This window comes from Ruditapes philippinarum, unplaced genomic scaffold (genome assembly GCF_026571515.1).
Source record: "Ruditapes philippinarum isolate M1 unplaced genomic scaffold, ASM2657151v2 ctg121_1_1_1_1, whole genome shotgun sequence".
In the NCBI taxonomy this organism is placed as follows: Eukaryota; Metazoa; Mollusca; class Bivalvia; order Venerida; family Veneridae; genus Ruditapes; species Ruditapes philippinarum.
The window spans coordinates 987151-1002723 of NW_026861840.1; the positions used below are offsets into that span (position 1 = coordinate 987151).

The 15573-nt window shown below is 33.5% G+C and overlaps 1 protein-coding gene across 1 annotated transcript; it reads left to right on the forward strand.

Moving 5' to 3' along the window:
• Positions 1-1580: 1580 nt before the first annotated feature.
• On the forward strand, positions 1581-14222 carry LOC132717049 (N,N'-diacetylchitobiase-like). Its single transcript, XM_060700444.1, has 12 exons — positions 1581-1738; positions 5471-6163; positions 6445-6648; positions 7003-7259; positions 7672-8289; positions 8919-9164; positions 9847-10087; positions 10986-11113; positions 11509-11669; positions 12062-12274; positions 12494-12578; positions 13116-14222. Exons 1-12 carry the CDS (start codon positions 1690-1692, stop codon positions 13803-13805), a joined length of 3585 nt encoding a protein of 1194 aa, XP_060556427.1. The 5' UTR covers positions 1581-1689; the 3' UTR covers positions 13806-14222.
• Positions 14223-15573: the final 1351 nt, after the last annotated feature.

The following is a 15573-nucleotide window of genomic DNA, read 5'->3' on the forward strand; positions in this document are numbered from 1 at the left end:
AACGAAGTAAGAAAACGTTTCAGATGTTTTAGAAAAGCTAATAAGTAGCTTGAATCATATACTTTCGAACCCTTCTTTTACATATTTTCTGAATAATTGCTTTCAAAAACGTTTATTTACGTTTTTTTGTTGAAAATAAATCCGAAAATGGGAGAAACCTTCGAAAGAATAAGAATAAATTCTAAAAGACGGAGAAAAAATGCAGAATTTGTTTGAATGAGTTCGTGAGATATAATGTAAGCTCTAACATCCATTATACCCCCTAGCACCGGCTTAAGGGGTATTCAACCTTCAACATAAAGTAAAGGAATCAATAATCCGAAATTAAGAATAAAAAGCCTCAAGTGTAAATATTTCTTTTATACAGCTGCTATGATGACGAGTTTAAGACCACATTTTCTCTAACCTGGTAATTAAAGCATTTTTATTGAAACCAATTAAAAATTGAGACATTAACAAAACACATAGAAAAACAATAAAGCATGATTTTACCATTTTTTATTAAATTATTATGATTGACTGCAAACATATTTTGAAATTTACGCAGCTGCCACAATAATGAAATAAAACGGTTTACCTCATCTATAAATCATTGCAAATCATTATTTTTTAAGCGACAAATAAATAAATTTAAGGAAATCTAATTAATTATATAGCTTTGTAAACTTGTTAAGGTAAATGATCTATCACGAACGCATCTGTAAATAGAGACGTGCTTTGTAATTGTCAAATGAAAGTGCATGTTTATAAAAGCTTATTCAATATCATATGAATTAACTGTTTCATATCAATTGAGAGAAATGTTGTTTTTCATCATAAAAGGTCACAACGATGCAGTGGTTTTCCTAGAAGACGCGTAGGCTGATTTTTAGAATCACAGGTAAGGAAACAAAACAAAATTAGAGATGCATGCGTCAATATGCGTCAACCGATAACGGTATTTCCTATGTCCGAGCGGTTTACGACAAGGTTGTCCAATGCCTCGTTTATTATTTAACGTATTTGTTTAAGGGCCTGACAAGATCACTTAGCAAAGCAATCAACTATTTTTTGACAATAGACATGCTGTAGGCATATCATTTGTCGTGTCCTTGTATATTTTGTAAAAATATACATATAGTGTTTGTTAAATATAGAGACTTATGAACAATAAAGTACTACTATATACGTGTAACTTTTATTTGTAATTCTTTTCTTTTTGCTGGTGGTTTACTGTCTGTTCTACTTAAAACACAAAGAAACAGTTATTTTTAGTAAATAAGTGATTGAAGCTGGGAAAGAAAACAATTAATGAAAGTAGCAACAAAAAGGAACAACAACAACAACAACAACAAAATAAACAAGTAAATAAAATAAGAACATGGACAAAAAACCCTTGTCTTTGGCAGTTAAATATAAATTGATAAAACCACGTAAAACATGCGTCAGCGATTCAATAATATATCAGCAAAACCGAATAATCTGTCACTTGGTACTAACGTAGGTTTTTCATTAACCGTAAAATGATAAAAAGCTAGTCTATGTATAAAGTAGTTAGTACGCATTTTGCAATAATTAGCTGTACGTTGTGTCTTAATTGTCGTACCGCGTGACGTGAGAGCATGACTGATCAGGTCACGGCACAATAAGTATATATGTATCTCTTGTGAAACATTAACTCATGATCTCAGTTTTGTTTGTGCCCCAAGGATGATGGCGCACTTAAGCACAGCTTGGCTGTTTACTTGTTTATTTACAGGTAGGAGTTATACTCTTTTGTCTCTATATTTTCATTAGCAGTGTTAACTTTTTCTGTATGAATCTTTCTCTTTTTTCTATAATTTGTGTCTTTACTGAATACGCAGTCTTTTAAAATATTTCCAATGAAATATTTTATGGTCGTCGTTTCTAATGATTTCTATAAAGTATAATTAATTTCTTTGTTTGAAATGTTATTTTTGACATGTTTGAATTATTAAGTCAGCGTGATTTAACAGAAAAATTAAGGATGACATGTTATAAGTATGCAAAAAGAAAACGAAGCGGGGAACTCGCAGTATAAAAATAATACTTATCTAATACAAATAAATTTGTTTCAAAGATTGCTTAAAATTATTCAAGTAGTGCAACTTATAGTTTGATATTTATATACAATAAATTGAATAACGTCAAATAACAAAGAATCATACAAAATATCAAATAATTGGGAATTAGAACATTAAGCAATATTTTTCATTTCTAAATTTTACAAGTGTTGTTAGTTAGGCTTGTATATCAAGCTGCAAAGCTTACATTCACTTGTACCTTTAAACCAATGTTTCTTCATCCATTTAAAGAAATATGGTTTGAGGTGTATAAGGCGCATTCTATTTACCGATGCCGTCCGTGACAAATAAAACCATGTTGGTTTCCTTATTTCACTATAATAAGTCCAGAAAAGCAACAACATAACAAAACCAACATTTCTTTCATTGTAGTATTACAACAAAATTAGGATTAATTATGGGCATGACTAGAATATTAGACACATGTTTAAAACAAGTACATGATTAATGGATCAACAAAAACTATCATCATTAGGTGAAATAAATAGCGTAATTTGCATATTCAAATGTACCTTTTTTCTTCTTCAGAGAATGTTTCATCGAATTAAACCTGTTTAAACCTGTTAGACATTAAATTCATTTAGCAATTCAGACCGCATGAACGATGAATAATGATATGCATATGGCTTACCCATATAGTTTTACAGACTTTTAGATGCAGGAAATTGGGACCAATATATGGGTCTTAACCGGTGCTTTTTTGTGTGTTGGTAACATAAAGGAATCTCGGCTAAATCTTCGTAATTGTTAATGTACATCTGCATTTCCGTATTCATTTTCTTAAATCATATCAAAGAACTGTTAAACAATGTCCAGCCTTTCATATTTTCTTCGAAATGTAAATTTTTATAACAAGAATTTGGAGAAAAAAAAACAACAACATCTTATGTTGTTTTAATATGTTGTTGTTTTAATACTTAGAATAAAAGCAATGCTTTATTGAAGGGATATAAATCTTAGGCCACGTAAGCAGCTGTGAATGACAGTTTAATTGACACGTAGGTAATTGCATATAACTTGCATAAAAAGACTATTATAATTGATCAAAATGTAATAAATCTTTAGGTGGAGGAAGAACAAGAGAGGTGTGATCATTTTACGTGATGAAAATTTTAATGTGAAAACCGCGATGAGTATGCGTTAATAACGAAAACAAACCAGCATCTATCTAACAAGATGTTACACCTATATTTATTGTCTTGATTTAGGGCAATGTTTAAAAAATCGAATTTGTGATAAAAATATGTATATACATGTACCTTACATAAATATATCAATTTTATAGTCGCCTCTGGTAATTAATATAAGTTTGCATTTAAAAGGCCGCTTAGTTGCATTCTCACCCTTTTAAAGGGGAATGGGGTAAGGTGTTGTTTTAGAAGTAGGGAAATACTGCAAAATGAAAATAAAAAATAAACGATTCTTTACCCGGCAAGCTTCAAGAAACTGCATGTAATTATAGTCTTACGCATAAGAATTTACCAATATCAGTTTAAGTAGAGATGACAGATCTCCCTGAATAATTAGTTCAACACTGCGTTTTTATTACACCATGATCAGTAGAAAAACGTTATGATACCCTACTTTCTACTATTCAAGTTTATGCAGAAAAACAAATTTGTATGGATATAATAAAATTACAAATGTTATGGGATGAACTTGTGAAAGTGACTTCAGCCAATTGATCATTATTATATTTTCATAAATGGGGTTAAGCAAGGGGTGCAGTTCCTACCCGTCTATTTCATGTTATTCATTAAATACAGACTTTAATTGATTTCTTTATAACGAAACAAAGCGATTAGTAAACCACTAGATTCAGGACAAATGTTCAAAATGAGTTTAACTTATTCAAATAAAGACTTACTTTTCTTGGTGTGAATTCTTAATTGAAAATATATATGTATATACTTTCTTGGCTAAAAAGTGTACCAAAAGTATAACACTATATTTCCTCAGTACATAAGTATAGATGCAAAAGTATTGTTTCATTTAAAAAGTAAAGGTTAAACAGTCTAAATGTCTAATTGTTATGAATTGATTTAAAAACATTCATAAAGAAATAAATATTATTAATATAAGATATGGGGAAGTGGTTTATCCGTCACGGTGTATACAATGTATATACATATACAAATTGTCAAGCAAGCACTTCGTTGGTCAGTAAAAATGAGTAAAACAAATATAAAAAAAGCATTTATGCAACCCGTATCTGTCATCGCTAATTGTTTTAGACAGAATAAATTACTTAATTATGACAATACATCATTCTCGGCAATGTTGCTTGTCAAAATACTCTCGTTAACGTTAAATATACGTTTTTGCGTCGCTTAACGAACGCGCACGTGCTATCTAAAAAAAGTACGTTAGAAGTTTCAATAAAAATGATATGTTATTGATTGGTACGACTTTGACATGCGTTTAAAATTTTGTTACATCAAACAGTCTCATAAAAATACAGTTATGTTGTAGATTTAACAATAGACATATGTGTCCCCATAAATGACAACGCTCTTTGAAGTAATACTTATTGTTAACATCTTGATTTATGTATTTTTTAGTCATTCATTTTACAGTATGGTTAATTAATTAATTTATTTATTTATATTTATTTTACGAAATTATTCAGTTTTATGATCATTATGATATCGCTAGCAGTGTTGCATTATTAATAAATTAATTTTTATTTGCTTATATTTATTTGCTTAAATTTAGTTTTTATTTATTATTGATTTTTTTTATTCTTATTCATTTTTTTTTATTTCCTCAACACCCCCGCCACCATTTATAATGCTCCAATAAAAACTTCTGCATACATTGCTTGCCCATATGGTCTCTTTCCGGTGGCGAGGGTAAACAAACGCAAACACACAATTTGCATACATAACAAATTTAACAATTCGCTTATCAAAGGGCCTCAACCGAGGTTTGTGTCATGACGGAAGTGGCGATAATTTTTTCAAGAATAATTTTCCATTTGATGTATTTCTAAACTACGAACTTGTGTGTAAAATTTCAGATTATTCGCTTGGTCTGTTTCTTCCAGAAAAAATATTATAATTGTGAAAAATGACCCAAAAATTGAAACCCGAATCTGGTTAAGAATAGCACAAATATACGATTTTCATTTTTTCTGTGCATATTTTTTTAACTATCCTCTGATTTCAATACCCAACTTGATCTATGTAAGAAATTCAATATTTTTATGTTTTAAGGTTGTTAGATCTCAGCGGAGTTCCTTTAATTTCACGCACTTTATTAGTTTTCTACAAAACTTAGATTCTTGTTTCTACATTTTATGACATACATAAATTGAATCCATTTTTTAACATGAAGAGTATTTATTTATTTATTGCAGTATTAAATTTACTTTTCTTTTATTTCAGTGGTTGTAATTATTCCAACTGCTCTCAGCAGACCTTCAACACAGATCGACATAGATAACATACAGAATAATTTAGATATTCAAGTGTTTTTGGAAACAAACCATTTGTCCACAGGCCATTACAAAATTGCCTATATATTGAAAAATAAAGGTCAAAGAACAATTCTTGATACCGATGACTGGGAAATTATATTTTCATTGCATAATAGAGACCTATTAGCAAAGCCGAAATTTGAAGTTGCCGGCTTTGCAATTGAACCGTATGAAGACAATCTGTATAAGATGGCCCCCGTGCCAAATGGCCGATGGAGTGGACTCAGGTCAAGGCCTTTCAAAATTACAGTAAATGCCACAGGTTTATCAGTGTTTAAACAGGATATGTTCCCCAAGTTTATTGTCAGATCGCCCAACACTATTCCACGCACGATTAATTCAACAGACGACGAGTCTTTGGGCTTTGTTAAGTTAGCTAAATCCAGGAATGATGATTATTCCCAGATGAACGGCGTACAGAGGACCATGATGACACCGGATGTAGCAGACTTGGACAGAGTCCCACACACCATTTTTATACCGGCTGCCCTGAATAATTCTGTATCCCCAGATATACCGCTGATGGAAATGAGTAAAATCACTCAGTTTCACGTATTTCACGAACGTAATGTATCCGACACTTTTAAAGGCTATTTCGAAGGTAAGTTACATGTTAATTAATTGATTCATTCATTAAAAAACAAAAACAAATTATAATTACAATAATAGCGATTAATGACATTATCAGGTTTTAAGAAAAATGAAATACTTTCACAAAAATGATAGATCTATATATGTAAACTTTTATTAAATAGGGTCGCATATAAAGAACAAAAATACATTTTTGTGGTATCATTATTATTTTTCAAACCTACTTGTTATCCAATAAGTTGACCACTGAGAAGAAATAATTCAGAGAAATGTTTTTGCTTTAATTTTCAGATGTATTTACAACAATACCGAACATGCACCGAGGTAAACTAAGGAATGTAACATCCGTGCCCCCGGGAAATGTTGACAGAATCTACATTCAGCAGACCCCGCCCCAACCAGGAAAGTCAGAAGACTACTACGAACTCGCTGTCAGGCCTAAGACCCCGACTCGCAGGTTCAATCTTATCCACATGTCAGCCACATCTGAAGCCGGTAAGTCCGCACAATTATCCTTAAAAATCAACAATTTAATTTAATTATGAATTCCAAAATTGAAAGTAAATACAGCATTGGCCAGTTATTAATAAATAAAGTCACGTGACTAAAGGTACAAGTAAAACCAAATACTTAAGACATCATCACCGTCATTATAATCGTCGTCTTCTTTCTACATCGTCATTTTCATTATTATTTTTATCCATAACCCTGCACTTAAGAAGCAACACAAGTTGACACATCACCCATACCAGTGACATACTTTAATTTTTCTTTATCAAAAAAATATACGCATATTACGAATCTTACATATATAATTTTCTACATGTTTTTTCCTTCTGAATATTAAAGGTCTTCACAATGCCGTTGAATCACTAATGGGCGCCGCTGGTCTTTACGACATTTTACCCGATATGACGGTCATTGATGACGCAAGGTTTGGACACCGGGCACTATCTGTGGACCTTACAAAGAACTTTTTCCCAGTTTCAACAATCAGAAAACTTCTGAAATTAATGAGCACATACAAACTGAACAAGCTTGAGCTTAACCTTGGCGGGGACCATGGCTGGAGATATCAAGTCATGGATTTTCCTGAACTTACCTCAGTACGTATATATGCACTTTCATATATCATTGTATGTTTGCTTCTTTTAAAGCAATGATGATTTTAGTACTGTAACATGTGTAATATATATGTTCATACTTTCAGGAAGTTTTCTGTAATTTGTTTTACTTTAAAAAAGCTTTAATAGTGATATGGCAAATAAATAAAACAAATCGATGGTTTGTTCCGGCTATACATATGAACTTAAGCAGGCGCTTTGTAATACATATTTTAGACAATATGGACGCCATGATGTACACACGTGTTTTTTCCTCGTAAATACGCTTAAATACTATTCATTGTGTCGATCAAATATAACATTCACAAATATTTGTTTTCAAATGTTACGGAACGTAATGCTTTTGCAAAAATGGTCAGGAAAAGTTTCTTTTACCCTTTTTTTTCTTTTTCAGTACGCGTCAAAAAGGTGTGGAGACGGGGACCAATGCCTGCCTCCAACTTTCGGAGCTGACAGCGACCAACAACTCCCTTCGTCCGGGTTTTATACTCGACATGATTTAGCAAATATCCTATCGTATGCATATTCTTTACACGTTGATATTATTCCAAGATTCAACTTTCTTGGCGGTATGCTAGCAGCAAAGAGAGCTTCTCAAAGACGACATGATAGTAATATACGTGGAAATCCAACTGTTGCAAACAAATTTTACTTGAACTCGCCTGTTCCATCTATACCCGCAAGTGAAATTCCCGAAGATGAATTATCCATCCAGGGTCTGTTAGACCCATGCCGAGATCAAACATTTGCTTTCATCAACGCCGTTATTTTAGAAGTAAATCGAGCGTACAGCATTGCGAGCGTCCCTTTCAAAAATTTCCACGCAGGCGGAGATGGTCTCACTCAGTTCCTCGGAAAGTTCCCGTCTTGCAAGAGATATAAAATTGAAACATATGCAAAGGCGTTATCAACACTGATTGGCACAATGCAGACGACACTGTCTTCTGTGAATGCAGTTCTGCACGTGAACGAAGAGGCAATAGTTGATCCGGAAACTAACGATTGTATTAATGTAGGTGAAGTTTTTTTTATATTTCTTTATTGTTTGTTTAATAAGCGTCTTAAACCCACACTTGATGCTTATAATTTGGAATTTTGAAACTCGTCTTTAACAGGTCTATGAATACTTTGGTATAGCACACATTTTATAAGTGCACTACGGGGAAATGTTAAGACTCCAGTGACTGTATGCTTCCTTCTTAATTTTGAATATTTGCGTTTTTTTTTGTATCCGTACCTTTTTTGGGGGGGGGGGGGGGGGGGGTGAGGGTTTACGTCACACCAAACAATATATAGATAAATTGGCGTTTTTCGAGGTTTACTGGAGGAGGAAGACCTCAGGTGTCCTTCCGTGCAGTATTTCAAGCATGAACGGGCACCTGAGTAAAACCACCGACGTTCGGTTAGCTGGCTGAATAGCCTCCTTACATGAAAGAATATAAAGTCCCTGTCGGAATTCGAACCCTCTGAATTGAGGGGGAAGTGGTTTGAAGTTAACGACCTCAACCACGGACAGACGCGTAATAAGTTCAACGGAAACAAAACATGCAAAAAAATAATGAGATACACACATATAATAGTCTTAAGTCCAATTTATGAGTTCCTCAACTATTTTATAATTTTCTGAAATTGCTTTTTCAGATTCCACCATCATCGAAGATGTCACAAAGCAACTTAGTCGCCCACTTCTATAAGACGTTTCCCGGAAGTCCGGAAGAGTGGAATTTGACTACAGAACAGCTAGCGTATATGGACGGAGAGGTTGTTGACCCGCCATCAGAAATGAATCCAAACGGCACCTATGACGCCTTGTTGCCCTACAATGGACAGAAAAAAGATCGAACTTCCTGGATTTTCCCGTACCGATGTGCTAATAAAGGATTTAAGGTATGATGTATGCAGATCATGATACAACCTCTGCAGAGCAACCATCCATGGGAGACAGAAAATAAGGTTGTTGCCTAGAGGTGGTGCTCTAGAATGGTTAAATATTTTGTGAGGTCTTCCTTTTAAATTTTTTTAGAACGTTGTTGTGAAGAGGTAGTTGATTTACAGAGGGCGGCTCTTCAGAGATCAATATATGTGTTCATGATTATTACGTCCATTTCCTGACACAGGGCCTTTTTTGTTTTATGTACAGGCACGTGTTATTTATTTACTGATGAAAATATGTTGCAGACATCTAATTTTAGAAACAAAACAATGAAAATTCTACTTTAAACGGTCGCAAAAAACGAGTCCTGACTCCAATAAATGGTTGGTTTAAAAACATGGTACACAACATTGATAAAGTTCGGAACTGAATATGGTACATGGACCGTATAATTTTTGTTTCCAAGCTGATGCATATTTTCAGACTTGATGTTAAATTCTATCCGAATTTCGTCGATATGTTCAGGGCAAAAGAACATCAAGTAGATAACGTTTTCAAAAATTGCCATCATATTACAGGGGAAGAACACATCTTCATAAATACCTTTTTTGTCATTATACAATTATATTCATGACAAAGTATATAATATATATTTTGAATACGTTAACACAAACAATCTTCTTGTTTCTTTTGTAGATCGTGCTAAAACCAGAGAACTTTTTCGCCCTTGACCAAGCGTATGAATTAGATTTTGACGAGCCTGGAAACAGGAAAACGAGGCGTTTCCACATCATTAATATGCATCGTATGATGATGTATGAACCTCTGAACCATTACATTAATATGGACCTCGGAAAAGACGGATATACTTTCCTTCAATACAGAATGTGTAAACTGCATAATTGCGAACCTCTCATGAAAAAGGAAAATGTCTTAGGTATGTAAAAAACAAAAACATCCATAATTATGAATAATGCTGCTATCATGCTGTTATCAAAAAGAAACAACAGCAAAAAAAAAAAAAAAAAAAAAAAAAAAAAAAAAACAAAAAGAAACAACAGCAAAAAAAAAACAAAACAAAAAACAACAAACAACAAAAAACAACAACAACATCGTAAAGCCCTGCACACAATTTTGGACGTAGAATGTTATGCTCCTTGTCGTCCGCCAACCCGTTTGTCCGTTAGCTCTGTATCTATTGAACCGATGGAAGGAAATTAAAATTAATTGGCAAAAATGTTTCATAGAACAAGACAATGTTCTGAACGCAGGTTCACGCTTCTTCATATCAAAGTCATGGTAACACTTAATCATTCAAAATTCTTATTTAAATGCATATCAAAGAGATTATAGGCTGCAATGTTTGCTTATTTTTACTTTATAAAGGGAGAATACTCTGTCATTACTGTCTATTTTAAGTCATCTGTTGGTAAAAAAAACACCTTCCACATGAGGACAAAGGTTCAAATTTCACGAAGGCAATTTATATTCTTTTTTTGTATTTATTATGATATTTCTTAAAATTCGTTGGTAAAAACAGTTTGATTCAGAAATATAGGATTACTAGTATATTTAAATTTGGTACCTCGACAACATAAATAAAAAATTTAATATTTGATAGTTTTTACCATTCGTTATTATGGGGATAATTTAGATATTTCATGTTTCGGACAAATTTCACGGATGGGTCAAATTGCATTCGAACGTGTACTGTCCCGCCTTTACGATGATTAGTTTATTTTTTGTATGTAATTTTTATACATACACAAACTTTCGGTTTGAATTTTTGCCAAAGTATCTATTTCCACTTAAAAAACTTGAACTTTGATTTACAGGTCTGGCTGCCACACTTGATACAGCTGTTATAAGAACAGAAGAAATGTTGTGGAAAATGTTGTTGCCAAGATTATTTGTTTTTGCCGAAAAGGCTTGGCGGGAAGGCGAGCACGAAAATATACTCAGGGTAAATGTTTACCATTTATATGAAACGTTCGTCATAAGTTCGTGAAGTTCCGGCAATTATTTAAGGTGTCAAAGCGTTGATATGCTAAGAAACATAATTCTTGAACATAGAAAGGCATATCAAGTACAAGGTCACATATTTGTCAGAATGTAGTTGTTACCTTTTAGTTGAATAAGTAAACCAATCTTACATATCCATTTACATTGAAAAAAAAAACGTTAACTACTTCTTTTGAAAATTAGGCCAATTACTTTCTCGGCAAGCCTCGTTACCGCCCAAAGGGCGGGTCCCCTCGGGACGGATATTCCGGTCCGAACCGCAACTTATGACAGATATTATTATTATCAATGGCTGAAGGGACTCTTTTACATACATGTATTTATTATTTGTTATAGGCTGAAGACCCATCTACGTTAGTGGTAGAAGAGAATTTGGCACACCGAGCCGGTGCTATTACCATGGAAATTGAAAATATTATGAACACTATTGCCTTCAAAGAGTTCGGGCGTCTAGATGATGCTGGATACGCATACAGGATACCGACGTTAGGTGCAAGGTAATATTGTTCTATTTATAGCATTTCTTAGAACCTATAAAAAGAGTTTTAACAACCTATAAATACAGTCTATAGTCAACAAATAGATTTTTTTTGCAATGACTTTTACAACGTATTATAAATTTTTTAATCTTAACACGCATTGGCTTAAACTAGTATGCTAAAACAAACGTTGTAAAGAATAATTTTAGTGCCTTGCCTACATGAATTCAGTCTTCACTTTGCCGAAACTTGACAAAATTGGTCGGAAAATAACGAAGTTTACCAAAAATGACGAAATTGACCGGAAGATTGGGGAATTGGTCAGCATATTAAAAAATATGTGTTCATGTACACAGTTGCAGTATTTTACAAACTCAATTTTCAATTCAAATGTTATTTTATATTTTCAGTATTCAGTTCGGCATATCATTCTTCAGACCGCCACCTTTCCCTTTGATGATTAAATCTGATATACCGCGACAAGAGGTATACTACCGTGACCTAAATTCAACGAACCCACAATGGCAACCTCTATTCAACGTTGACAGGACTACTGGCAGAATCGAGGGAGGATACCTGTTTGACTTCCCGACCTCTAGTCAAAAGATCGAAGTTCGAGCAATGTAAGTATGAAGTTAGGCATATACTTGTATTATAAAACCACCTCTAAAAAGAACGACTGTAGACAGCATATCTCTTTACTCGGCGCACAACAAAGATAAAATAATTAAATGAAGTAAAGTATGTATGTTATATTTAAGCATATTTTTTATTAATTTAGTATCAATATTAAATTAAGTATTTATACCTCTAATTGCTTATCTTTCCGTTATATTACACAGGTCAGCTGGTAACAGAAATGGCACGGGTAAACGACCAGGTAGAGCAACTCTTGTTGAAGGAAAACCAGAATACTATCTGCCAAGGGTTAGTATTTTTAACATTTTAAACAGTCTTTTACCTTTTGATTATATCGTTTAACTTCCGGAAATTCGTGGTTTATTGTCATAAAGTCCTTCGGCTTTCAGTGCATTAAGTCCTTTGACTTTCTATGCTTTATTAGTGTATTTAGACATTTCACTTTCTGTGTATTTAGTTGTATTAAGTTCGTTTGGCTTTTCGTACATAATGTCCTTTGGCTTTGTTTGCGTTTAGTGCTTTGGCTTTCTGTGCATAAAGTCCGTTGGAGTTATATCAAAACAAAGACCATAAAGCAGTTGAATACAAACTGGTGCCATAGATAAAGTGTCGCTACATATTTTACCGTTAAAATATCACGTTCTCTTAATGAAGTCATAAATATCAGAAAATCAAGATCAACGCCTCTTAAATATTTTATTTTGTTCATGGTTAATTTTGATTAAATTGATTATAAATTAATTAATTAAATGCCTTAACATGACGTTATCTGTTACGCATTTGCTTTAGCTTTAATGCTAAGACTGATTGAATTGTTGTTTGCAGACTATACCTATTGACCTCCGTGAAGGCACTTGTTTACCGATCGAAGACCATTGGTTGACTGAGATGAACAACGTAAGCACCATACAATGGCGCAGAATCTTACAAAACATTAATCGTGTTCTCACAGACCGACGTAACTTTATGAGAGAACGTGAGCTCGCGTTGGAGGCGACTGTCCGGGATTTTAACCAGATGAGAGCTGCCGCCGGTGTGAGGTCCAACGTAAATTTAATGATGGTTTTTGATGAAATTCGACAAGCTCTAGAAAGAGGACAGAACGTGACGAATTTACCATCACCTAATATTTTGAAGGATGTGTATTTAAAAGACCAAGCAATACACGAACAAAGAGAACGGCAAATGGATGCTTTATACCGTAGGTGGCAGCAAGAATATTTAAGATGTGAGGCTGGACAATCTCAAGTTCAACTTCTCCAGGACGTTCCTGTTTTTAACCAAAATAACCCCGTTGAAGTACCGTCAAGGGGAGGTCAAGGTCAAGGGCAAGGTCTCGAGAGACAGTCTGGAGGCATAGGAACAGCCGGAGGTGTGCAAATGGGATCCAGAAGTAGAAGTTCCGGTGGCAGACCTCAAGCGGGACAGAGCAGAAGTCAAGGAATGAGTCAAGGGGCAAGTCAAGGCAGAGGTCAAGTCAGAGGTCAAAGTAGAATGATGAACCAAGGTCGCTAGGTGCCTTATTTTCTGAAACTGGTCATCACTTACAAAGAAAATTGATTTTTATCTGACAATTGATAAATCTTTCTATAAATGGCAGGATAAACTTACAAATACATTATTGAATAATTTCAATTTTCCAGAAGATTTACAATATCTGAAGAATTTTTTAAACGAACTTTGTGGTTTTCTTTAGAAAAAGCTTGAAAGTCATATTGTTAGTATTTTTACTTTTCTCCAGTATGTTTAAGACATGATTAGTCAGTTTTATGATGAATGATACATTTTTAAGACGTCTGCTTATTCGATTTCAAAACGGCTTGTGCCTATGTGCTTATTCGTGTAAATATTGAATTGTTGTTTTATTGGGGTAACAAACACATTGCTTCCACAGGAGCCTATTTTAAAAGTAATAAAAATTTGAAAAAAAAGAAACTTTTGTTTCCATCCATTCTTCCATCCATCCATCCATTCATCCGTCCTATTTTTAAGGAGTACAAACGGCATCGTTAATTATATATAATACCTTTTATAAACATTTTCCTACTTTATTTAAAGATGTATCAGCAGACCTAAAGAATGATATAATATTCTCAATGACGTCAGCGGTCCGACAAAATAGTAGACTGTCTGAGCTTATCGTATCTTCTCGGCCTTTTCCGTCAACCTTCGAATAAGGACCTCGATAGTAGGAATACACAGATCGAATGCGGTCTTTTTGGTCTAGCGTATGCTAAGAAACCACACGTGAAAACAAAAAGTAATTAAATGCTGGTAGCTGTTGACAAAAACAATTGTAGTATATTTGGTAAAAATCCACCTAAATTATGTTAATTCGTAGTTATAAAAGTAAACAGTACATTATTTACATACTTTTTATTATTGTAAAAGCCGAAAGTACAAAATGTCTACCTGGTTGACATCAATTCAGACTTGTTTATAAATCTGTACCAGTGGGAACTTTTAAATTGATTATGATTGCCAGACATATTTTCAATCATATTTTTAGCGGAATATACTTTATTTTCCTTAGGATGTCAAAAATAAGCATTCGTTACACGTGTGAGATCTACCTAAGTCCGATGTTATTATAAATGATAGCCGAGGTGTGCCGATTGTGTATGAGCTGATTTTTTTCACAACATGGAATTTGGGATCGAGGCTTAATTGATAATATTGAATCAAGCAGTGGTTAATATGAAGTGATCACACGGTGCAAACGCCCGAAGATCACTGGTTACGATTTAGATGTTGTGAAACGAACTGTTTTATTCACCTTTTCCTACTTATTTATTTGTTTATTATACAATGCTTTCAAGAGACGTCTATATTACGTATGAATTGCAATGGGCAGACGTGAGTTTAACTGATTTGTGTTAAACCACGACATTTAATGTAGCATAACGTTGTTGCGCAGTTTTACTTTAAAGCAGCACGCCTTCAGATTCATGTTAATTTTTATGTATTTTTTTTAAATGAATTTGTAAGTAAAATATTGTGAGGTGAACAAATAAAAGTTATTTACATATTACAATCGGCACTTTCAATCCAAAAAATTACAAAAAAGTCTTCAACTTATGCAAAAAATAGCCCTTACTGCGTAAGTAACGCAGTAGATATATGGCAATAAAATACTGCAAAATCAGTGTTAAACCGCACATAACATGTAAAACATAACTTTGATCTTGAATGTTTTTACCTTTTGTAAAATTTTGGTACATTTTCCTCAATATTTTTTTTTTGATTTTCTTGAAATATTTTGGGTCTTCTTGAGGCCTGCAGC

Excerpts from the sequence above, each read along its gene's own strand:
- LOC132717049 (XM_060700444.1), top strand. The coding sequence starts at position 1,690 with ATGATGGCGCACTTAAGCACAGCTTGGCTGTTTACTTGTTTATTTACA. Across the intron at positions 9,165-9,846 it reads GTGCTAATAAAGGATTTAAG|ATCGTGCTAAAACCAGAGAA; the intron begins GTATGATGTATG and ends TTTCTTTTGTAG. Across the intron at positions 11,670-12,061 it reads ATACCGACGTTAGGTGCAAG|TATTCAGTTCGGCATATCAT; the intron begins GTAATATTGTTC and ends TTATATTTTCAG.